This window comes from Rhinatrema bivittatum, chromosome 5 (genome assembly GCF_901001135.1).
Source record: "Rhinatrema bivittatum chromosome 5, aRhiBiv1.1, whole genome shotgun sequence".
Lineage (NCBI taxonomy): Eukaryota > Metazoa > Chordata > Amphibia > Gymnophiona > Rhinatrematidae > Rhinatrema > Rhinatrema bivittatum.
In genome coordinates, this window is record NC_042619.1 from 170425262 (window position 1) to 170451510 (window position 26249).

A 26249-nucleotide genomic window follows, 5' to 3' on the forward strand; every position below is an offset into this window, starting at 1 on the left:
TTTCATCTTCCCCCACCCCCAGTTATTAGACTGGATTTTTACTTTTTCCATCAGGCCCACCCTTCCCGCTGACGTTCAAACATAATTAAACTTTTTTTTTAATTTTGGAAAGCAGTCAAAAGCATGGTTGTTCAACCAGGCTTATAGCATCAGTAGCATGGAATAGACTTAGTTTTTGGGTACTTGCCAGGTACTTATAGCCTGGATTGGCCACTATTGGAAACAGGATGCTGGGATCGATGGACCCTTGGTCTGACCCAGTATGGCATGTTCTTATGTTCTTAAAGCACATCAACCCCAACCCTAGCTCACCCTCAAAATTTGTTTCCTATGCTCTGTACCCGCTCTACGGAGCATCCCATTCTAAAATCCCGCATTCATGCTGACTTCGTAAATTTCAAATTCATTCTGACCACCTTCCAATCTGATATTGCACTTACCAAGCAAGTCGAACGTTCATCTGATAAAACTCTTGCATCATATCCTTGCCGTTTGTTTGCCACACTCAGTTCCCTCCTCAAACTGCCTTTACTTCCCACCTCCCCCTTGCTGACTGCCCATACTATGGTTGACTACTTCCATGACAAGCTTTACAAAATTAAATCTTGAGCGCACAACCAGATCACTTATACTTCCCCCTTCCCTCATTTCAGTTTTTCATCTTCCCCCACCCCCAGTTATTAGACTGGATTTTTACTTTTTCCATCAGGCCCACCCTTCCCGCTGACGTTCAAACATAATTAAACTTTTTTTTAAATTTTGGAAAGCAGTCAAAAGCAGATCAGCTACCCGAATTCCACTTTTTATATTTTCATACTGTTTTCTTGTTTTTATACAGTTTTGTCTTTGTGTTTAAATTGCATTTTATGTTCAAATTTATTGTAAACTACCTGGATAAATTATTGAGCTTTGTCTGTGTTTATATTGATTGTATTTTAATTTCAATTATATTGTAAACTGCCTGGATAAATTGCTTTTACAGATGGTATATTAAATTCAATATATAAATAAAATATATAAAATTAAATAATTCAATTATACCCTTCTGTCTCCTAAATGGTTTTCTCTGCAGACATTCCTTCCTCCTGTCTCATCCTCAGTCTGTTTCTTTCCATTGCAGCTTTTTCCTCTGCCTTCAAACAAGCTGTGTTTACACCACTCTTCAAAATACCCTCACTGGATCCTATCTGCCCTGCTAATTATTGTCCCATTTCCCTCTTTCTGTTTGTGTCCAAACTACTTGAACGTACTGCTCACCTCTGCTGTGTTGACTTTTTTTTTTTTTTCATTTCAAACCTGTCTGGTTTTTGTCCTCTGCATTCCACAGAAACAGCTCTTGCCAAAGTCTCCAATGAACTGTTTATGGCTAAAACCAAAGGTCTTTACTCCATTCTTATACTTCTTGACCTATCTGCTGCTTTTAATAGGATTGATCAGCATCTACTCCTTGGTAGTCTGTCCTCATTTGAATTTTGACAGTCTTTCCTTTCTTGGTTCTCTTCCCTCCTCTCCCATGGCTCTTTTAGTGTGTCCTCTGCTGCCATCCCACTATCAATTGGTGTGTCTCTGGGCTCTGTCCTGGACTCTCTTCTGTGCTCTCTCTATATTTATTCTCTTAGTGCTCTGATATATTTTCATGGCTTTCAATACCATCTTTATGACAATGATTCCCAGTTTTACCTCTCTACACTAGACATTTCATCAGAAATCCTGTTCCAGATTTCAGCCTGCTTTTCTGATGTATCTTGGATGTCCCACTATCACCTTAAACTCAACATGATCTTGTCAGAACTCTTTATCTTCCCCATTTCTCGGTTTCTTTGGAGAACACTGTCATGCTCCAGCCCCTTCAGTCCATAAACTTGAGGTTATCATCAATGACTTGTCTCTCTCTCTCTTCTCTACACATATCCGAAACACTGCTAAAATGTGTATTCTTCTGCTACATTATCACCAAAGCCTGCCCCTTCCTTTCTGAAAACACTACCAGAATCCTTATCCACGCTCTCATCACATCTCGCTTAGACTACTGAAACATGCTTCTCACAGGTCTCCGATTGATCGCTTTCTCCACTACAATCCAAAATTCAACTGCACAACATACAGGCCGATACAGTAAAGTTCACGGGAGAGCGGGCGAATGTACAGGCCAGTGTCCTGTGCGCGTGAAACAGTAAAACAAAATATTTAAATTAGGGCCCGCGGTAAAAAGAGGCGCTAGGGACATTAGCGCGTCCCTAGCGCCTCTTTTTGGACAGGAGTGGCGGCTGTCAGCGGGTTTGACAGCCGACACTCAATTTTGCCGGCCTCGGTTCTCAAACCCGCTGACAGCCACGGGTTCGGAAACCGGATGCCGGCAAAATTGAGCGTCCGGTTTTCAACCTGCGAGCCACGGGCTGATTTAAAAAATTTTTTTTTTAACTTTTGGGACCTCCGACTTAATATCGCTATGATATTAAGTCGGAGGATGCACAGAAAAGCAGTTTTTACTGCTATTCTGTGCACTTCCCCGGCGTCGGCAGAAATTAACGCCTAGGCGCTAATTTCTTCAAGTAAAAGTAAAGTAAAATGTGCGGCTTGGCTGCACATTTTACTTACTGTATCACGCGGGAATGACCAATAGGGCCATCAACATGCATTTGCATGTTGCGGGCACTATTTGTCTCGGGGCGAGGGGGGGAGGGTGGACACGCGTTTTTGACGCACTATTACCCCTTACTGAATAAGAGGTAAAGTTAGCGCGTCGAAAATGTACGTCCAAATTCGGGTTAAAAGTGCGCTCCATCGGAGCACACTGTACTGTATCGGCCTGTTAATTTGCCAAAGTAGCTATGCCCATATATCCCCCCTTCTCAAGTCACTACATTGGCTTCCTAATCATTTCTGCATACAGTTCAAGATCCTTTTACTAACCTACTCCTCTCTTGTCTCTTTCTGTACCCCTCCTTGTGAACTTTGCTCACCTGGAAAGTCATCTATGTCCTTCCATGCCAGCTCCAATCTTTTTGCTTTCCACCTGTCTGCACTGTTTGCTTGGCATTGAATTCCTGAGTTGGTGCATCATGCTCCTTTTCTTGCTTTATTCAAATCCAATCTAAAAATCCATCCTTTTCTGGCTTCTTTTAAATCTTAATCCCTGATTATTCCATTTTTTTAATAAACAAAATTCCCAAAATCTCTTTTGCCCTGCATGTTTGTCTTGATTACATTTTAAGCTCTACAGAAGGGTCTGACTGTTATGTGTTTTTGTGCAATGCTGCATGTATTGAGTAGCGTGTTAGAAATAAGAAGTAGTAGGCTTATGACTGTATTTAGATTTTTCTGGTATGGGACCTCTCTAAATGGCAGTTGTTTACTTTTGATGTTATTTGTGCATCAAGACTTGTGGAATGTCCCCAGCATTGCTAAGTTTTGAAGGTGCAATGGTAGCTGTTTATTGCTAGGAATTGTTACCAATAAGATTGGTTGGTGACGTAGATCCTTTATAGTGTATGTGTAGTGCAGCAATGTCTGTATTTGTCTGTGACTGAAAGATCCCTTAGCTGCCACTGATGCCAAAATTTGGATTGTTTGTATAGTGCCAGAGGGATTATTTGTAATGTACATAAATTGTTTTTTGTAAAAGTCCAAGTTGCTCATGTAACATGTTTTTCTCTCTTAATATAGTTTCTTTTCTTCCTTTAAGAGTTAAGCTTTGTAAGTCCCTGTGCAGAGTGTCCCATACATTTCCAGTCCAAAGTATGTGGAAGCTGAGTCTCTTTCCTTTCTTATCCTAAACTATAACATTCACCCCATCTCTTATCACAACATCCTCAAGAGTTCAGAGCTGAGGAGCCAGGAGAAATGAGCTGCAACTTCCCCAGTATCAGTAATTGAGGATTGCTTACTATATCATATATAAATTGGGATAGATTTTAACACATTATGTTGAACTGGAATAGGTTAAAATTCAAATATAGAGCTGAGGTCTACTTAGAATATTCATACCTAAAATTTGTAAATACATGGTAGGGTTTTTTTTATTTCATTCATACTGTTCAGTTAACACCCACAAAGAAACAACTTTAACCTTACAGTTATTTTTTTACTGTAGATCCTGTTTTTGTTAATATTGGGTGAATCTTGTATAATTTTATTCTTTTTAAGAACAAATAATACTGTCTCAATCAGAAGTACACTAAAGCATAGCAAGTGTTAGCGTTCACTATAGGGTTGATTTTAAAACTCCTGTGTGTGTAAATCCCGGGGTTTACGCTTGTGGCCAGGGCCTTGCGCGCACCAGGCAAATTTTCAAATGGGCCTGGCCACATGCGTAAACCCCGGTGCTCGAATAAGTGCCGAACCCTGAAAAAGGGGGCGAGGGATGGAGGCCGGCCGGGACAGCGCACACTGGCAGCCGGCCGGCGTGCATAAATTACTTCTGCTCCAGGAGCAGCAAGTAATAAAATAAAAAAAAATTCCCCCAAGTAGGTTAGGCTAGGGGGTGGAGAGGGGACGGGAAAGAAAGGTTAGGCAGGGGGTTAAGGAAATTCTCTCCCAGTCCGCTCCTTAATTGGAGTGGACTGGGAAGGAACTGGGGAAGCCCAGATTGCATCGTTGCGCAGAGTTTATAAAAGTCCCCCCCCTCCCCCCCGAGCGCGTGGATTATAAAATCCGGTGCGCATGTGCGCACGGTCACACAATTTTATAACATGAGCGCTTACGATTTAAAATCTACCCCAAATGTTTAATTAGTATGTAAAACAGTTATGTAGCTGTGAAAAATTGTGCAGTAAATCTTTATTTGTTGTTTTAAAAGTATGATAGCATGTGAATATTTATCAGCCATAATTCTTTTAGGGAACGAGATGCACTTGACTGTGAGGTTTCAGATCTCCGAAAGAGATTTGAAATACTAGACATTTCAAACACTGCACAAACCAAAGAGAGAAACGATTTGTCTAAAGAGGTGAGTGTAAAACTGTTTCATGTGAAACAAATGTCTATTGAATTAACCTAATTTCCAACAGCCTGCTCAAAGGTGAAACCTCCTAATATAGCCCCTGATTGTGAACAAGTTGCACAATATTTCTGTAACAAGGTTGGTTTAATTAGAGTATCTGTTGATCAACATATTATTTCACAGTTTTCCTCGGACATCTTGTGTCAAATAGTCAATTGCCCAGCTTCTTCTATTTTCTCTTTCTCTGGAGTGGTTCAGTGAATCAGCATTGTTCATTAAATCTGATGTGGTTGAATTATTTGAAGTTTCAGCTACAGACGTGAAAGCAATACTCCACTTCAGACAAATTTTTTCAGTGAATGCGGAATACAAGTATTTGTAAATAAATAAATAGTCTTAAAATTTCAACAAAGGAAATTGCAATCTTGGCCTTTGCTGTGCAGGGGCATTTTCTTAGGCTAATGAGACAATGATTGAATAATTCACCTTTTCAATCGCTAAAACATTTTATTATATCCAGCCATAATATATATATATATATATATACATACAATCAAAGCTTACATAAAAACATGCATACACGAGGGGGCGGTGACGTCACCGACAGAGATGGCAGCCTGAACCGGAGCTCCGAAGCACCAATCCTGAGCTTTTAAATAGATCTATGTCCATCCTCCCTCGGTACGAGTAATTTTTCACCCGGAGATACCCAGCACTACAGAGAGCATGGCCGCCAAAAGAAAAGGCACGGATTTGAGTCAGTTTTCCTATATTAAAGGCACCAGCGCTAAAGGGGGCCTGGAGGAGCACGGAGAGCCTGAGGCCGCTGAGACTAATGAGGCCGGGGAGCGCCCTTCCTCAGCAGATGAACTCGAACCACCTACCTTGATGCCCACTTGTGATGAATTCCGCCAGTGGTTCAGCGAAATCCGGCGTGATATGAAGAACAACAAAAAGGAAATGATGGAGAAATTTGGTGAGCTAAAGGAAGAGATGGCGGAGATTGGGTGCCGCATAGAGGACTGTGATCTCAGTTTGGATTATCAGGCAGAAAAAATTGATAAATTGCAAGCGCAGAGTGACCGGATTGCAGAAGAGGAGGCTACTCTCTCCTTAAAAATTGAAGACTTGGAGAATCGCAACCGGCGATGCAACCTGAGGATACGAGGGGTACCCGAATCGGAGGCCTACTGGGATTGCCACGCAGTGGTGAAAAACATTTGTAATTTTTTCCTAAATCAAGCCGTGACTTTTCAGAGTCAATGCCACCAGCAGGCATTATGTCGTATACCTTATTGACATCGAGTGATGGTGTTGATGGTTGAGGAGGAGAAGACAGACCCCCGCCAGGACTCAGGGAAGCTGAAAAAAGAGCCCCCTCGCCATCCTCATTTGGCGACTCAATCAATCTAAGAACGTGATTGTCCATTGGGCCTCTAGGCTTAATAGGAGAGGAAGATGTAAGCTTTGCCTTCCTTTTTTTCCCCATTTAACAAAAAAGGGGAAAATATACGCAATCAAGCCCAGTCTGCCAATCTCAGCCGGACAAAGCCGTGCGCCTCTTTGGAGCGCATGGCTTAGGCGACGCGGCGGTAGTGCACCGCACTACCGCCGCGTCGCCTAAGCCTAAATCTGCACCGCACTACCGCAGATTTTAAAGCGGCAGTTGCTTCCCGGTAACGTCACCCGCCGCACCTCCTGATGATAACAACCAGCTCCAGCTGGATCGGGGCATCAAGGCAGGTCCTGCAAGATTGTAGCCTCACCCGGCTAATCAGGGGGGTAGGAAGACTAGGCAGCCTGGCTCCTCTCACCTCCAGTCTCCCCAGGTACTTCGTTGCACTGCCGCGGATTTTAAAGTGGCAGTTGCTTCCCGGTAACGTCACCCGCCGCACCTCCTGATGACAACAACCAGCTCCAGCTGGATCGGGACATCAAGGCAGGTCCTGCAAGATTGTAGCCTCACCCGGCTAATCAGGGGGTAGGAAGACTAGGCAGCCTGGCTCCTCTCACCTCCAGTCTCCCCAGGTACTTCGTTGCACTGCCGCGGATTTTAAAGTGGCAGTCGCTTCCTGGTGACGTCACCCTCCGCGCCTCCTGATGACAACAACCAGCTCCAGCTGGATCAGGGCATCAAGGCAGGTCCCACAAGATTGTAGTCTCACCCGGCTAATCAGGTGGTAAGGCTAGGCAGTTCGGCTCCTCTCACCTCCAGTCTCCCCCAATTCTTAGCATTCTATTTGCTTTCTTGGCCACTGCCCAACATTGAGTAGAGGGTTACAACATATTATCCCTAATGATGCCTAGATCTTTTCCTAGGTGGTGACTTCCAATGTGGAACCTTAAATTGTTCAGCTACAATTTGGGTTGCTCTTCCTTACCTGCATGACTTTGCACTTGTCCACATTAAATGTCATCTGCTGTTTGGATGGCCCTTCTCTCAAGGTCCTCTTGAAATTTCTCATAATCTTCTTGTGATTTAACAACTTTGAATCATTTTGAATTAGCAAATTTTATCACCTTACTCATTATTCTCAATTCTAGGTCATTTATAAATATATATTAAAAAAAAACCCCAAAAAACAATGCAGTGGTCGCAGTACAAATCCCTGGGAAACTCCACCTTTCTAGATTGAGAAAATTGACTGTTTAGTCCTACTTTCTGTTTTCTACCTTTCAACCAGTATAGAAGATAGTAGAACATTTCCTCCTATGCCATGACTTTTTAATTTACTTGAGTCTCTCATATAAGGTTCCTCGTCAAATACTTTCTGAAAATCCACACTATATCCATTGGCTCACTTTTATCCACATGTCTGTTCACACCTTCAAAAAATGTTGCAGATTGGTGAGGCAAGCCATCCGTTGGCTAAATTCATGTTGGCTTTGTCCCTTTAATTATGACAATTTATATGTTCAGTAATTTTGTTCTTTATAATATTTTTAACAATTTTTCCTAGAAATGACATCAGGCTTACTGGTCTGTAGTTTCCTGGATCACCCCTGGAATCCTTTTTAAAAATTGGGGTTATTTTGCTACTTCCAGTCTTCAGATACTGATTTTAATGATAGTTTACAGATTATCAGTAGTAGGTTTGAAATTTCATTTTTTAGTTCTTTTGGAGCACTGGGATGAGTACCATCTGGGTAAGGTGATTTGCTACTCTTTAGTTTTTCAGTTTGACTTACTATGTCTTCCAGGTTAATTGAAATTAGTTTCAGTTCCTCTTAAATCACCTTTAAATATCACTTCTGGCATGGGTATCTGCTTTAAATCTTCCTCAGGAAAGACCGAAGCAAAGAATTTATTTAACCTCTCTGCTATGACCTTATCCTTCCTTAGTGCCCCGTTTACCCTTCATCATCTAATGCTCCAATTGACTCCCTCGCAGGCTTTTTGCTTCAAATGTACCTGAAAAAGTATTTGAGAGTTTGCTTCCCTGCAAGCTTCTTTTCAAATCCTCTTTGCCTTCCTTATCAGTGCTTTACATTTAACTTGCCAGTGCTTATGTTATTTCCTGGTTTTTTTTTTATTTTGTTCTCTCTCCCATTTTTTGATAGATGTCTTTTGGCTAGAATTGTGACTGTTGTCATCTGTGAGTTGCTCCAGAAACGAGTGGCCTAGTTCCAGGAGCATCGAATCCAGGCCACCAGTGATGGAGGGATTTCTGCCTAGGCCATCCACCTTCACTTTGGGTTGATCCCTCTGGTGCTGGTGGCCAGTGAGGCATGAGAAGTGGGGTAGTCCCCAAAGGAACAAAGAGTGAGAGGCCTGGAGCAGGGCAAGTAGCAAGAACAAAATATAGATCCAGGAACGCAGGAAAGAAGACAAGCGGGATTGCTGAATGAAGCATCTGAACGCAAACAAATTTTCTGAATATACGAATGAAGCCAGAGTACAAGGAATGGAAGATAGGACCAAGTTCTGGCAACTTGAGACTGGCTCAGTTTATACATATCTGTACAGAAAAAAAGATAGCTCCGGGTGTAAGACAGGACCACAGAGCTGGGAGGACTATTTAGTTGGAAGAGCACTCAGAGCTGTATCCTTACAAGAATAGCCTCTCTCACCTCATCTTTTAACCATGCAGCAGTGATTGGCCTTCTTTCCTCTTTTGTAATGCTTGAAGTGCATCCAGTGTGGGCTTCCAGGATGGTTTTTTGTTTTTTTTTGTATAAATATCTTTAATAACATAAGTTGCTATACTGGGTCAGACCGAGGGGCCATCAAGCCCAACATGATGTTTCCAACAGTGGCCAATCCAGGTTACTTGCCTGGTAAGTACGTAAACATTAAATAGATCCAAAAACTTCTAATGCCAGTAATAGCAGTGGCTATTCCCTAAGTCAACTTGATTAATAGTAGCTTATGGACTACTTCTCCAGGAACTTATCCAAACTTTTTTTAAACCCAGCTACACCAACTGCCCTAACCACATCATCTGGCAACGAACTTCAGAGCTTAATTAAGTAAAAAGAATTTTTTTTGATTTGTTTTAAATGTGCTACTTGTTAACTTCATGAAGTGCCCCCTAATCATTCTGTTATCTGAAAGAGTAAATAACAGTTTCACATTTACCTATTCTAAGCCTCATGATTTTATAGACCTCTAACATATCTCCCCTCAGCCGCTCTTCTCCAAGCTGAACAGCCTTCACCTCTTTAGCCTTTCCTCATAGGGAAGACATTCCATTCCCTTTATAATTTTGGTCGGACCTCTCTGTACCTTTTCCAGTGCAGCTGTATCTTTTTTTAGATGTAGCGACCAGATTTAAACACAATACTCAAGGTGCTGTCTCACATAGAGTGAGACAGGCATTCTGACAATCTCGGTTTTATTCACCATTCTCTTCCTAATAATTCATAACATTGTTTGCTTTTTTAACCAATGCAGCATACTGAGTCGACTATTTCAGTGTTTATCCACTATGAATCCTAGATCTTTTTTTTGGATGGTAACTCCTAATCTGGAACCTAACATCATATAACTACAACATTGTTTATTTTTCCCTATATACATCACCTTGCACTTATCCACATTAAATTTCATCTGCCATTTGGATGCCCAATCTTCCAGTATCACAAGGTCCTCCTGCAGTTTATCACAATTTGCATGTGATTTAACTGGTCTGAATAATTTTGTCATCTGCAAATGTGATCACCTCATTCGTTGTATCCCTTTCCAGATCATTTATAAATATATCGAAAAGCACCGGTCCAAGTACAGATCCTTGAAGCACTCCACTGTTTTCCTTTTTCCACTGAGGAAACTGACCATTTAATCCTACTCTCCTTTAACCAGTTTGTAGTCCATGAAAATTTGAATTTATTCATATTAGCATATCTACCAACACATACCTTCACAGATAAGAAAACGTCCAAAGTACTTGTATCCGTCACCCCAGTAAGTAATATGAACAAAGCCACAAAGGCCAACATCCTTTCCTAGCATCTAAACCAATTAGATAAATTATAGTCCACACAGACAACAGCCTGCACACAAAACCAGAAAGAAAAAGAATCTCCTCAGTAGCAGGAATGGCATTTCGAATGAATTCACTCCATCTTCCTTCATGAAAAGTCTGTGTTGCGGGAGCGCTAGGAAGCGGTCCCAATTCTGGGGAGGTTAGTGTGCCCTTACACCATGGCGTGACTGCAGAGGGAGCTCAGAGGAAGCGCCAAGGCAGGCAAGGCGTGTCCAAGCAGGGGTAAACAGACTGAAGACCAGGAGCTCTGACCTCTGTCCAACCTGAACGCACCAAAAGAGACCCAACAACTCAGTGCTGGTCTCTGGGGTAGCCCTCCGGCCACTCGATAGCCCTTTCAGACCTGCCGCCTGGGAACGGCAGATGCGACAGAATGGACAGAGGTCGAGGACACTTGAAGACTTAGACGAGACAAAGGGACTTGGAGACATGGTGGGGCGAAGACACTAGGCGAGAGGGCTAGGCTAAGGCAAGGCTGAGGCTCAGGAAGGAGAGAGGATACGGGCAGCCCAGGAAGCAGAATCCCATTGGAGAAGGCTTCAGTAACCCAGTGTGATTGACGCACCTGAGGGTCACCCAGAAGAAGACGAAACTTCAGATCCAATGTGGAAAACGCACCAGAAGGTCATCTAGAAGCAGGGTCGGCTGGGAAGACTAGAGCTGGCCCCAGAGACATCTGAAGTAAAGAGCCGGGGTGTACTAGGACATCTGGAAAAAGGACATCAAAGAAAAGGAACATCAGGAACGTCGATGAGGACACTTGATGAATGGATAGATGACAGGGTTAAATCTCAGCATGAAGAGGAATCATGACAACACTCGAAGCAGCATCCGACCTGGACAAAGACTTCAGTGACTCAGTGTGATCAACGCACCTGACAGGTCAACCAGAAGAAGATGAAACTTCAGACCTGGTGTGAAAAATGCACCAGAAGGTCATCTAGAAGCTGAACAGAGGACGGCAAGAAGCTAGGAGTCGAATCCAGAACCAGGACATCAGAGGACAAGGCTTCCAAGGAGTGGAGCCGGAAAGAGTGAACGCCTGGAGGCGGAACATCTGAAGACAAAGACATCAGGATCATCTGAAGATGAGGACATCAAAGGACGGGGACGTCAGGGACATCTGAAGACACGGGATCAGACAAGAGATCAGGAACCATAGATGGAGGTGATGAGGGAATTCCCATGAAGAATGGAGTGCCTTGAAGAAGCTGGAGACGAAGAGAAGCCCAGGAGCGGACTGGCTCCTTGTGAAGGCGCTGGAGGACTGGCGAAGGGCCCTTTTATAGGGCAACAGTGGAGACACCCTGATGACATCATCAAGTGGAGCCGCGGGGCTACTCCCCCCCTCGGGCCCTTTAAGAAGACAGAAGAGGTGTGGTCGCGGTGCCTAGGAGGCGGGACCACCGACAGCGGCAACCATGCTGCGAAGAGGAGGCTGGAGGCGGCCGCAAAGCAGGTCCCAGCGATGGTGGTGGCTTCCTGCCGCAGGGGTGGAACAGAACAGTGGCTTCAAGCTGCGAGGGCAGCAGGGTGTATGGCGGCCCCACTGTGCAGGAGAGGAAAATGGCAGCGGCGGCCCAGCCCACCACCGAAGAGAGGATGATGTCGGCGGCCACTGGACTGTGAGGGAGTATGGCGGCCCAGCCCGCCATGCAGGAGGAAGACGTGGGCGGCCTCCTGGCCTCAAAGGCAGGACGACGACAGCTCCAACCGCCACGGAAGACAGGCGGTGGCCTCTGGGCCGTGAGAGATGGCGTCGGGACTGCCTGGGAGACTGGCGGCGGAGGTAAGAGGCTGCTCGTGGCTAGGCCCACGAGCAGCATCGCAACACTAAGAGAGAAATATCAAAACTGAAAACTTGTTTGTTCTGCCATAAGTAATTGTTGAGTAAATGGATCCCATACTCCAAGGAATATGGATTTCTGCTTCAGTGTACTGATGACAGCAGTACGAAATTCCATAATTAACATTTCATGCATTTTATATTTCCACAAAAATACATCTGAAGGATGTTCATTCATCCCTTCATTTTATCAAGATGCACCACTTGGCAAATAAGCTTTTGTTGAATACAGTTTGTGAAATGTACTGATAAGAATAATTTCTGGCAAATGGCCCAGAATAAAAAAGCCCCAGTCATAAAGACCGCCCTTTTTGTCATAATCAACTCCCCAATAATAAAATCCCAAAAGCGGCGCATAAGGACCAAAAACAGTGCATCAGAATGGCTCCAACATAATGACATTTTAAACAGTTGTTTGTATAAACCCTGCTCTGTATGCATGCAAAGGGCACATAATTGTTCTGTGGATGACAAGACCGCAGTTTCTGACAGGCAACCATTAACATATCTGCAGTGGGGTTCGCAGGATGCAAATATTGTCATAAATTTGTTCCTGAAAACCAAACGTAGATGATAAATTTTAGACCACGATACACAATCAAATGCCTTTTTGGAGTCAAATCCAACTAATAAGACAGGAACATGTCCCCATTGACACTGCTCCAAAGCAATCAGTAATTTCCTTACATTAGCATTAGATTTCCAGCCATGGATAAAACCCACTTGCCCTGGATGAATGAGACAGGGCAAAACATAATTCAATCTATTTGCAGTCAACTTAGCATATACTTTTAAATTTTGATTCAACAGGGAAATCAGATCTATAAGATCCTGTCTGTTTCGGATCCCTGCAGGCTTAGATAGTACTATGATCATAGCATTTTAGTAGAATCCTGCTTAGCCTTTATAGAAGTCATTGCTTCAAAGAGATGTTGCACACCTGATGCTATATATGTGGACAAATTTTTATAGAAGTATGCATCTAAGCCATCTGGGCCAGGAGTCTTAAAATTATGCAGTTCCTTAATGGCTGCTTGGTTCTCCATTGATCTAAAAGCAAAATTTAATTTTGCAAGATCTTCCAGACAAAGCTTTGGAAGACTCAGACCTTGCATAAATTGATCTCTGCAATCTTACTGCTCACTGGAGTAAAATTTTGCATAAAAGATTTTGAAGATAGTATATCCCCAGATGTTATAGCATGTTTACGGCCCATATCATCAGAAAGATGGTATTGTTAAGCATTAGTGGGGTACTTAATTGTTTAATAAGAGCATAAGACTTGCCATACTGGGTCAGACCAAAGGTACATCAAGTCCAGTACCCTGTTTCCAACAGTGGCCAATCCATGTCACAGGTACCTGGCAGGATCACAAGAGTTAGATAAATTCCAAGCTGCTTATCCCAAGAATAAGCAGTGGATTTCTGCAACTCTGTCTTAAAAATAATAAATGAACATTTCCTCCAGGAACTTGTCCAAACTGGTTTTATACACAGCTTTACTAAAGCTTTCACCATATCCTCTGGCAATGAATTCTAGAGTTTAATTATACATTGAGCAAAAAAAATTATTTTCTCTTGTAACTTCATTGTGTGTTCTTTGGTCTTTATACTTTTTGAAAGAGTAAACAATTGATTAACATTTACTCTCTCCACTCTACTCATTATTTTATAGACCTCTGTCATATCTCCCCTCAGCCATCTCTTCTCCAAACTCTAAGAGTCCTAACCTCTTTAGCTTTTCCTTCATAGGGGAATTGTTCCATCCCCTTTATCATTTTGGACACCCTTCTCTGTACCTCTTCTAATTCTGCTATTTTTTTTTTAGATGTGGTGACGAGAACTGCATATAATACTCAATAACTTATAAATAAAATATAAATCATTGCATGGTTTGAGATATAAATGAAAATTGACACTAGTGGGTGCTCAGGTTTTTCTGATTGTATAGATATATCTAGTTTATGGGTTGGATTGATTAGAGATGATTTTTAAACAATGTCCATACCTGATGTAAATTCTTAACCTTTTGATTTTTCTAACCATTTTCCTCATTTTATCAGTCTCCCTTTTGAAAGTTAAATGCTATCATAGTAGATTTCCTTAATGTCCTCTGTCCAGTTACAAAGTCAGATTTGATCATGTTATGATCACTATTATCAAGTGGCCCAAATAACTGTTACCTCCCACACCAAATCATGTGTTTCACTAATGATTAGGTGTAAAAATAACTCCCCCTTTTGTTAGTTCTTGTACCAGCTGCACCATAAAGCAATCATTTATTTCAACTAGAAATTTTGTTTCTTTAGCATGTCTTGATGTAACATGTACCTAGTCAATACTAGGGAAATCACCCATTATTACTATCTTGCTAATTTTGTAAGCTTTCCTAATTTCTGTTAACATTTCATCTGTTTGTTCATTCTGCCCCAGTGGATGGTAGTACACCCCTGCTGCTATTGTATTCCCCTTTTCACATGGAATTTCTGTCCATAAAACTTCTACAGTGCATTTTGTTTTCTGTAGAACTTTTATCCAGTTTGATTCTACACCCTTTCTAACATATAGCACCACCCCTTCACCAATTTGATCCATCCTGTCATTGTGATAGAATTTGTACCCTGGTATGACAGTGTCCTATTGGTTGTTATTCTTCCACCAGGTTTCTGAGATGCCAATTTATATCTACCTCTTCATTCAGTGGTATGCAATCTAACTCTCCCACCTTATTTTTTAGACTTATAGTATTTGTATAAGACATGTATCACTATTTCTGTGAAGGAGAAAATGGGCATCAAATTAGTTATTTCTTTTTATTCTGTGTAGGTGGCAACCTTGAAGCAGACTGTTACTTTACTTCAAAAGGATAAAGATTACCTCAACCGTCAGAACATGGAGCTCAATGTCCGTTGTGCTCATGAAGAAGATCGCCTAGAAAGGTTCCAAGTACAACTCGAGGAAGCAAAAAAAGCAAGGGAGGATATGTATGAAAAATATGTGGCTTCCAGGTAAACTACATATTTCTTTGAAATATGTGTAAGTGTGGGTTTCATTTGAAAATTCTTAAACCAAGCCAGTAGAAAATTCCTTTATTGAAGAGAGAATAATCATAAAAACATGTTATGACTGTGGACCTGGTTAGGCACAGGCCAAGACTTCAGGACAGATGCAGACAAGACTAAGCATCTTTGGCTATATCAGCCACCTTCCCCTGTAGGTGAGCCCTTGGGTTCTGGCGGCCAGCAGGACTTAGACTGTGGTTGACATAGGTGCAGGCGGAACGAGAATGGAGACTTGAGGCAAGGAAAGGCTGGAATCAGGTAGGCATGGAACTGGAATCTGGAGCCCGGGTGCAAGTAAGCGTGGAACTCTGGAACTGACTGGAACACTGGAACCGGGTGCAAGTAAGGCTGGAACAGACAGACAGACCAGGACAAGACAAGGACAGTACAAACAGAACACGGAACACAAACGCTCAAAGGAAACAGTCTAGAAAGCATCCTGAGAAGACCACCAGGCAGGACAATAGCAGAAGACCTGAGGGGCCACTAGACAAGGCAAAGCAAAACAAGGCTGGTAGGCTCCGAAGGCCAGAGTAGTCCAAGGTGGGTCAGGGCCAATCAGAGAGCTAGGAGCTCAGTGACAAGGCAGTGAAAAATGCCAAAGGCAGGGTTAAATAGGCAGAGCCCTGCTGAATCATGGGATCACGGAAACTGTGGCTGAAGCGAGAGTAGGAACAGCTTCACGGGGCATAACAGGTAGAATCACAACAATGGGGGGCTGATGACGTCAGCGGCTCGAGTGGCAGCCTAGCCTGGAGCTCCTGGCTATGCCGGATAGCATCCAGATAATATCGTAGCCATCCCTCCACCTTTTGATGCGGCTCCAACACCAAGCTCACCCCCGAAGGCTGCTGATGGCGAATCGGGCCCCCAAACCCGACTTTTGCAAGTTTTCCTACCAGAAATCGGCCCGGGAAAATTCTCCTGAAAAAAACAAAATGGCCACCGTGACGGGAGAAGCGATCTCTGAGGCCTCAGCTGCAGCACCGGCACTCCCCGATTCGGAAATCCCTACTCGGGGTGAGTTTAAGGCTTGGTTTGGGGAGCTCAGCCACGATCTCAATTCTTTTAAATCTGAGATCCGTGAAACGGTGGGTGAAATGAAGGAGGAACTGTGTGAAATGGGGAGGAGGCTTTTTGAGTATGAAACCCTCACTGAAACTCAGGCAGATAAAATGAGCTCGCTGCAGAATAGCCATAAGGAAATGGCTAGTGAAATTCAGCAACTCTCCTCCAAACTGGAAGATTTAGAAAACAGGAATAGGAGGGCTAATCTGCGCTTTCGGGGCATTCCTGAGACCTCTGACTTTGCTAACTGTGTGCAAGTTATTACAGAGCTTTGCACTGATTTAGTACAGCAAGATGCAAACCAAAATGCTGCAGGCTCTGGAGGGTCTCTAGTGGTCAAGCTGGAACGGGCTCACAGGGTCCAGGGTCAGAGAGCTCCTAATCAACCCAAGGATGTGATCGCTTGCTTCCATGATTTCCCTGTGAAAGAGAAGATCCTGGCCCTGGCGCGCCAGAGGGGGAAGGTGCAGCTGCAGGGACATGATGTGCAAGTCTATGCTGATGTTTCCCCGACTACTATGAAGAAACGCCAGGCTATGAAACCTATTACTGCTGTTTTGATTAAAGAAAACATCCGGTACCGCTGGCTCTTCCCCTTTGGCCTCAGCTTTACTGTGCAAGGTACAACGCACAAGGCACAATCCGTTGATGAAGTGGCGGGCATCTTGAAGGACCTTGGCTATACTGTGACGGATTTGCCGCCATCTTCCTCGCCACGTGCCGACCGCAGGGAGGAACCTCGCTGGCAGCGGATGGGAAAGGGGGGAAAGAGACTGCGACGCACCCCGGATCCAGATATCGCGAACAGAGCCCCTACATGATCTGGCCGCTTTGGCTCTGAAGGCTTTGACACTGTTTCTTGTTAAGCCGCACCGGACGTGGAGGGTTTGGTTACTGGTTATATGTTTGATAATATGCTGATGCTGCCGGGTGGGACGGCACCTGGGACGCTGTCTTCACTCACCCCTAGATGATGGGGGACCCAAGAGATGATTGTGGTTCCTTTGGGAGGGGGGGAGGGGGGGGAATGGGGAATAGTGGGGATCTCCTCTCTGGGAGTGCATTGCCTTGTTGTTTACTGCCCGGCTCACTGAGGGCTACGTGCTGCTTGGTACTATGTTTAGTTGTCTCTTGTTTCATGGGGGGACCTCTCCTTCTCTTATCTCTGTCTGCTCTATATACGCTGGGGCACTTGAAATGCACCATCACTTGTCCGGATGGCTACCTTTAAGGTACAGTCCTTTAATGTTAAGGGACTGAATACGCACCGTAAGCGTAAATTACTATATAAAGATCTGCAGCGTGCTGATATTGCGATTGCTTGTCTCCAGGAGACACATTTAAAGCGGCACTATGAGCATTTAATGAGCTCTGCCCTTTACCCGCATCAGTATTGGGCGGCTAGCTCTAAAGCTGCTAAATATGCAGGTGTGGGGATTCTATTTCACAAGGACTTTGCTTTTGAATTGCTTGACAGTGTTGCTGACCCTTTGGGTAGATATTTATTGCTGGTCCTTAATATTGCTGGGGTCTCGTATACATTGCTTAACGTATATGCCCCCAATGTTCACCAAGCCAAATTTTATGATGCACTGGTGAAGCTGGTCCTCTTGAAAAAAGTGGGTCATTTGATGGTGATGGGAGATTGCAATCTGCCCTTAGACCCTGGTCTTGATTCCTCGGGGGGGCGATGTTCTACTTTGAAAAGAGACCGCAATAGCCTCCTTGCTTTTTTGGACCACTTTCAGCTGGTAGATGTGTGGCGCTTTTTGCATTCCACCCAGAGGGATTATACTTTTTTCTCGAACCCCCATAACCTATACACTAGGATAGACTATGTTTTTGTGGATAGGGGAGTGATCCAAAATGTGCGCAAAGGGGTTATAGAGTCGATCACGTGGTCCGATCATGCTCCGGTGTGGGCTGAGCTGACTTTCCCTAATTATGACAAAGGCCAACGCTTTTGGCGCCTAAACGATAGCTTACTTGACAGTGACTCCTTTGTGGATCAATGTCGGCGGGAACTTACAGATTACAGTTCTCATAACCTTCACCCTGACATCTCGCCCATCACTTACTGGGACTGTTTAAAGGCAGTGCTTAGGGGGACTTTTATAGCTCGGGCCTCTTGGGTTAAAAAGGAGACCCAGCGGGAACGTTCGCTCCTGACTGCCAAATTATTGGACTTAGAACAGCGCCACAAGCAAACCCCCACTGAAGTGCTCCGTTTGGCCTTAGCTGACTACCGATCGCAACTTGGGGCGCTGGATGCGGCCAAAATTGCGCATGAGCTGGAGCAAACGGAACAAGTATACTTTGAAGGGGGCAATAAAGCGGGGAAGTTGCTTGCGCATAAGTTGAGAGCCAAACGCTTACAAAACACTATTACTAAAATTGTAGGTGCTCATGGTGCACCACTTACCTCCAATGATGCGATCCGTGACTGCTTTTTACAATTTTATTCTGCACTGTATTCCCATAACCACTCTATAGAGTTCAGGGACATACAATCCTTTTTACAGGACACTCCCTTATCCCAGTTATCAGAGTCCGCCAGGGATACGCTAGACAAGGATATCTCAGAATCTGAGGTGTTATTTGCCATTAAGCAACTTAAGGCTGGCAAGTCCCCGGGGCTGGATGGGTTTACTGCCCGGTTTTATCAATGCTTTGCCGGTGATTTACTTACCCCACTTACGGCCATGTTTAATGCCTTGCGACACGAGGGGGTTTTGAATCCTAATTCTAATGTGGCGGGTATAACGATCATTGCAAAGCCGGGACGGGACCCTACCAAGTGTGGCTCTTATAGGCCCATCTCATTGCTGAACATAGACCTCAAGCTTCTGGCTAAAATTCTGGCTAACAGGCTTAACGGTTATGTAGCACAACTCATTCACCCGGATCAGGCCGGTTTTATCCCTGGTCGCATGGCGTCCGATAATGTGCGGAAGTTGTTGGATTCCCTCTGGTGGGTTAAGCGCCATCATATCCCCTTTCTTTTTATGGCTATGGATGCGGAAAAGGCCTTTGATTTGGTTCACTGGCCTTTTTTATTTCAAGTCTTGCATACCATGGGTTTTGGGCCTTTTTTCATTACCTGGATTCAGAAATTATATGATAAACCGAGGGCCTGCATTAAGGTAAATGGGGGCTATTCCCCGTTCTTTATTGTTGAGCGGGGCACCCGCCAAGGTTGCCCGCTCTCTCCATTACTATTTGCCCTATTTATAGAACCTTTGGCCCAACGGATCCGGTTGTCAAGGGACGTGATGGGCATTAGTGTGGGGTCATATTCCTCCAAGTTGGCGATGTTTGCTGATGATGTCATTCTGACCCTTGCGGACCCTCAGCAATCGTTGCCAGCCGTGGTAGAGATTATTAAAACCTTCAGTCAAGTGTCTGGCTACTCCATTAATTGGGACAAAACCGAAATCCTTAATATTACGTTACCGGAGGACCAGGCACGGGATCTGAAAGCCCGTTTTGCTTTTAAATGGGCAAAGGAGAAAATTAAATACCTAGGTATATTTATAGGGGCTCATTCTGATGTTTTTAGGCTTAACTATCCACCTCTTCTCGCTAAATTGTACAGGGAAATGGAGGAGTGGAATCGATACCACATTTCGTGGCTGGGACGAATTGCTACTTTTAAAATGAACATCCTGCCCCGGATTGGATACCTTTTCCAGACCATTCCTTGCGTCATACCAACTGCACTGCTTCTCAAGTGGCAACGCAGGATTATGAAATTCCTGTGGCAGGGGAAGCACCCCAGGGTGGCCCAGAAAGTATTGTTTCAACCTCGGGTGCGGGGGGGCCTTGCAGTGCCTAACTTATTACGATATTATGTTGCGGCTCAATTACGAGCTGTTGTTGATTGGCACAGAACCACCGCCCGCAAACCTTGGGTGATTCTGGAGCAGGAACTTATCGGGCCACACCTGCTGACTAATATCCTCTGGCAACCTCCTAGCTCTGGGCCCAAATTGGAAGGCCTACCGGACACGATTCAGTGTACCTTACACCTTTGGTATAAATGGAAGCCTCAGGTGGTGGGGTCCAAGGTGGGGTCGGTCCTTTTTTCCCCCTTTCACTCTGGGTCATTCTTGGGGGGTTCAGCTCCGCAGGTCTTTGCAGATTGGTTGGCTAAGGGTCTTTATAATTATAGTCACTTCTGGGAGCACTCCTCGTGGGTGACGTTCTCCACTCTCCAGGCCCGGCATGACTTACCTCAGGGGGATTTCTATCGCTACCTCCAACTAATGAGTTACGCAAGAGCGACCCATATTTCCCGGGATTTACTCCAGCCAATTGGTCTCTTTGAGAATTTCTGCCGAGCGGCTGACAAAGTACAGCACTTAATGTCCAAAATTTATAAGCTGCTCCTTCAGGGTATGGGCACGCGCCCAACATTCCTGTCCGCCTGGGAGGCTGATCTGGGGTCCCCGCAGGGTGACGACTTTTGGGACACTATCTTTACAGTGGGGTGTAAGGGTCTTATCTCAGCCTCCTACTTGGAAAATAGTTTCAAACTCCTCTATCGGTGGCATTATACCCCCGCTAAACTCCATAAAATTTATTCCACGGCCTCGGATCGGTGCTGGAGGGGTTGTGGGGAGCGAGGTTCCTTTTATCATATGTGGTGGGAGTGTGCTGCTGTTTCCCAGTTTTGGCAGGGACTGGCTGTGTGGCTTTCAGACATATTGCATGTTTCTATTACTCTAACCCCCATAGTTGCCCTGCTTAACTCAGACTATCCACAGCTCGACACGGCCTTACAGCGTTTTGTTAGATTGGTGGTCACCTCTGCTCGATGTGAGATAGCTTTACACTGGAAGTCTCAGGGTGTACCTACATTATTGCAGGTTCAGTCACGGGTGGCAAAGGTTTGTACCCTTAGTAAGATTACGGCGCACCGTCGGAAACAAATAGGGGCCTTTCAGCGTACCTGGTCTTTATACCTAACATGGCAACAACAACAGAAGAAGATATGATTTCCTTTTATGTCTGATTTTCTCTTATGCTATTTGTTCATACTACCTTTGCAGGAGCTCCCAGGGATGGTAGGGGAGAAGGGTGGGGGGTGAGGGGAACAGAAGGGGGGGATATGTTTACACAATAACTGAGAAAAGCAGAGAATCTGTTGTAAGTCTTTATTGCATCTATTCTACTGTCAATTTTGTTATTGTACATGCTTCACAGATGCTGTATGGTTTTGTATTGTCGGTATTATCTTTCTCTAATAAACCTTAAATTTCAAAAAAAGAATCACAACAATGGAGTATATTGTGGATGTTTTAGGGTTTGCCCTTCAAGAAGCAGACTCTTGAGAAATCTTGTTAAAGTTATTCAGAATTTAAATCCCTGGAATGCTGTATAACCAAAATGATCCATTTCCCAACATGGGCCATGATTCGCTTTGCAGGTTCATTGGGAGGGACAATTCTGTAAACAGATAAAATAGAATTGAAAATCAATAAGTGACAGAGAATAATAAAGGGTACAAGTAGCATATACATGAAACTAAAGAGACATACAAAGGCACAATACAAATGCGTACCAGAAAGTTTCCATAGGATGGTTACCAAGCAAATCAACCACTGCACTTTTTGTAAGTACTTGTATGTAAAACTACCAAAGCAGCTGATAAATGTGTTAAAAATTCATGCCGAGGAGAGCATATAGCTCTCAGTAACCAATTAGAGCAATATTTAGAGGGGAATCGCAGAGAACCCAATTGAATTGTTGGATTAAGGAAAAAATGACTGAGGGGGAGGAGCTAATACACGATGCTGAATAGAAAAATGTACATGTCGGAAAAATTCAGAAGAATGCTGACCACTCAGTTTCCTGATTGAGGCCATTCAGGATGAGCATCCCCAATGTATATAGTCAGCATGTTCACGGCGGATAAGCTGCTCGGGCAAGGGACCCACTACCCTGCCAATGAATGGTGATATTCCAACCAGTGGGATACCAGTGGTGCCTCAGTCCTGGATTGCTGAATGCAGCTACAATGTTCGGATATTCTGGTTTTCAACATCCATAATGTTTTGCCCACATATAAAAGTGGCCAAGGGCAGTAGATGACATTACTGTCTCCATAATCTGCAATCTGAGGTTTCCCCTGAACGGAAAAACCTTACCATAGATGGGATGTGAGAATTAGGAGAAAGAGCATGAAGGAGCACATGCATGACAGTTACCAAAACTGAACAGAACTTAGGCAACTGCGCAACATAGAGATGCTTTGGTATATATATATGTGTGGTGTCCTGATCTTCTAAAAGTAATAGATACAGGTATTTGTTCTTGTTCCTTATGTCAACGCTGTCATCAATGTTTTTTTTTTTATAACCTTTTGTTTATAACAACAGCAATAACAACCCCAAAGATATACAACATAACTTCATCTTCTTCAAGGGTTACAGCATTTCATGTCCCTACGAATTGCGACCTGCTGCACCATGGTGTGCACCATGATGTGCTCCTGCTTATCACAAGCCAGGAACAACACCCCGGGAGAAGAAATGGAATCAGCCCTCTCGTTCCTCACTGACGCTGCCTCCGACCTAGTTCGGACAGCAGCCAAGGGAGTATCATCCTCAGTGGCAGCCAGAAGACACCTCTGGCTCCGAAATTGGTCGGCCAACTCCTCCTCCAAGACTTGCCTTAAAAGAATGCCCTTTAAGGGATCCCTCCTGTTCGGCAGCGACCTCGAGAAGCTGGCTAATAAATGGGGTGCATCTCCCTTACCCCGTCTACCCGAAGACAGGTCAAGGAGGACCCAGCGCCCTTTTCCTAGACCATCCAGAGGTAGAAGCTCTCAACGCTTCAATCCTTATAGGGCTCGCTACCAAGCTCCTCGTTCTCAGACCAGGAACCAGTCCTTTTGGAACCGGCACAACAAGAAGGGAACCGGCTCGGGGTCAGGTCCCGGCCGCACCCCACAATGAGAATCAGCCGACCCATCTGGGGGAAGAGGCCATAGGGGGCAGGTTAACCCTATTTTACCGCAGGTGGGTCGGGATTACTTCGGACCAGTGGGTCCTCGCCATTGTCCGGGAAGGGTATTACCTGGACTTCCTTCATCTCCCTCCGGACAAGTTTGTGGAATCGCCTTGTCCGCCCCTCAAGAGGGCGGCGCTGGCAGCTACCTTGGAGAGACTCCTGTCCCTAAAAGCCATAATCCCAGTGCCTGCATGGGACATAAATTCTGGGCATTACTCCATTTATTTCATTGTCCCCAAGAAGGGGGGCACCTTCAGACCCGCCCTGGACCTCATGTCTGTCAACCAGCACTTATGGGTCCCAAGATTTCGCATGGAAGCTCTGCGGTCCGTCCGATGTGCAATACAGCCAGGGGAGTATCTCACATCCTTGGATCTCTCAGAGGCCTATCTACATATCCCAATTCATCGGGATCACCAGCGTTACTTACGCTTCAAAGTCCTGGATCAGCACTTTCAGTTCCGGGCTCTACCCTTCGGGTTAGCCACCGCGCCACGGACCTTTACCAAGGTAATAGTAGTGGTGGCGGCGTCACTCAGGAAGGAAGGAATTCTCGTCCGTCCCTACCTAGACGATTAGCTGATCAGGGCAAAGTCACCGGAGGAGAGTCACCAGGCAACCAACAGAGTTATAGCTCTTCTGGAAAGCCTAGGATGGGTAGTCAACATACACAAGAGTTCCCTACAGCCTTCGCAGTCGCTGGAATACCTAGGTGTCCGATTCGACACTCAGGAAGACAAGATCAGCCTGACCTCCAGGAGGAAATCGAAACTCTGGGATCGCTTGCAGAATCTGCTAAGCACCGCTCGGCCCACAGCTTGTGATTACCTACAGGTCCTCGGCCTAATGGCCTCCATTCTGGAAGTGATACCATGGGCACGGGCCCATATGAGACGGTTACAGCGCGCCCTCCTATCTCGGTGGCACCCACGATTACAGAACTACACCGTGCATCTACCTCTACCGGCCAGAGTACGGAATCAGTTACGGTGGTGGCTGCAGCCCGGCCACATGAGCCGGGGGTCAAGGATGTCCTCCCCACCTTGGACCCTGCTCACTACAGATGCCAGCCTGAGCGGCTGGGGAGCACACTGCGAAGAGCTAACCACCCAGGGGAGATGGAACAGAGAAGAGTCGAGGTGGAACATCAACTGACTAGAGGCACAGGTGGTCAGGTTAGCCTGCCTGCAATTTGCCCGCAGACTTCGAAACAGAGCAGTCAGAGTGATGTCGGACAACGCCACCACGGTGGCATACATCAACCGACAGGGCGGAACCAGAAGCCGACAGGTATCCTTAGAAATAGCCCCCCTGATGGCTTGGGCGCAGGCGAGTCTTCCGGACATCTCCGCTGTCCACATCGCCGGGAAGGACAACACCACGGCAGACTTCCTCGGCAGAGAAAGCCTAAACCCGGGGGAATGGCAGCTGTCGCCCACAGCTTTCCAGATGATTCTGGATCAGTGGGGGACTCTGGGCATGGACCTGCTAGCGGACAGGTCCAACGCTCAAATACCCAGATACTTCAATCGCAGACGAGATCCTCTCTCCCACGGGATCGATGCTCTAGTTACAACCATGGCCTCAGGGGATCCTGCTATATGCTTTTCCTCCATGGCTCCTGCTGGGCGCCATTATGCACAAGATTCAGCGACACAGAGGCCTAGTTCTTCTAGTGGCCCCGGACTGGCCAAGAAGACCCTGGTACGCAGACATGAGAAGGCTGCTGGCAGGGAATCCACTACCCCTGCCTCCACACAGGGACCTGCTGCGGCAAGGTCCCATCCTCCACGAGGATCCAGCTCAATTCTCTCTTACGGTCTGGCCATTGAGAGGGCTAGACTGAAGAAAAGGGGATTCTCGGGGATACTCCTCTGAGCACGCAAGTTCTCCACATCACTTACATATATAAGGATCTGGAGGGTATTTGAAGCCTGGTGCGACACTCACAGCACCAATCCACATGCCGCCAAAATCCCTATCATTTTGGATTTCCTGCAAGATAGACTTCAGAAGGGTCTGTCCCTCAATTCCATCAAGGTTCAGGTGGCAGCGCTATCCTGCTACGGCCCCAGGAGTGACGGCAACAGCATTGCTACACACCCAGACATTTCACGTTTCCTGAAAGGAGTCAAGCACATTCGCCCGCCACTGAAGTGGCCAGTGCCCCTGTGGAACCTCAACCTAGTTTTGGAATTTCTAGCGGGACCCGCCTTCAGACCCCTTTGAGGCCTGTCCCTCCATTTGTTAACCTTGAAGATGGTGTTCCTGCTGACCGTATGCTCAGCACCCCGCATCTCAGAGCTACAAGCGCTGTCCTGCCGTGATCCGTTTCTCAGAATCACTCCAGAGGCTATCCATCTTCGCACGGTTCCTTCCTTGTTTCCCAAAGTAGTATCACACTTCCACCTTAACCAAACCATATCCTTGCCAACCACGGAAGGTTTGAAGAAGTCGGAAGAAGGTTGAATACTGCACCATCTCGACATCGGCAGGCTGCTGTCCAGATACCTGGAAATGTCGGAAGCAGTACGAAAGACGGACCACCTGTTCGTCCTTCATAGCGGAAAGAAGCAAGGGGAAGCGGCTTCACGGGCAACCATTGCCCGCTGGATCAAAGAAGTTATCAAGGCGGCTTACGTAGAAGCGGGAAAACCACCACCTCTACAGGTCAAGGCTCACTCTACCAAAGCGCAGGCGGCCTCCTGGGCAGAAACTAGGATGCTGTCGCCGGCAGAGATATGTAAAGCGGCAACGTGGTCCTCCCTCCATATCTTCTCCAGATTCTATCGTCTGGACGTCCAGGCCAGGGAGGACACAGCATTTGCGAG

The 26249-nt window shown here is 45.4% G+C and overlaps 1 protein-coding gene across 4 annotated transcripts in view; it reads left to right on the plus strand.

The window, feature by feature from the left end:
* The window catches only part of PIBF1 (progesterone immunomodulatory binding factor 1), a 391620-nt gene that overhangs the window by 98650 nt on the left and 266721 nt on the right, over positions 1 to 26249 (plus strand). For all 4 annotated transcript variants that reach the window (XM_029603019.1, XM_029603020.1, XM_029603018.1 and 1 more), the window contains exons 7-8: positions 4840 to 4948; positions 15101 to 15282. In XM_029603019.1, coding sequence (XP_029458879.1) covers positions 4840 to 4948; positions 15101 to 15282 — 291 coding nt within the window. The remainder of the gene's footprint in view (positions 1 to 4839; positions 4949 to 15100; positions 15283 to 26249) is intronic.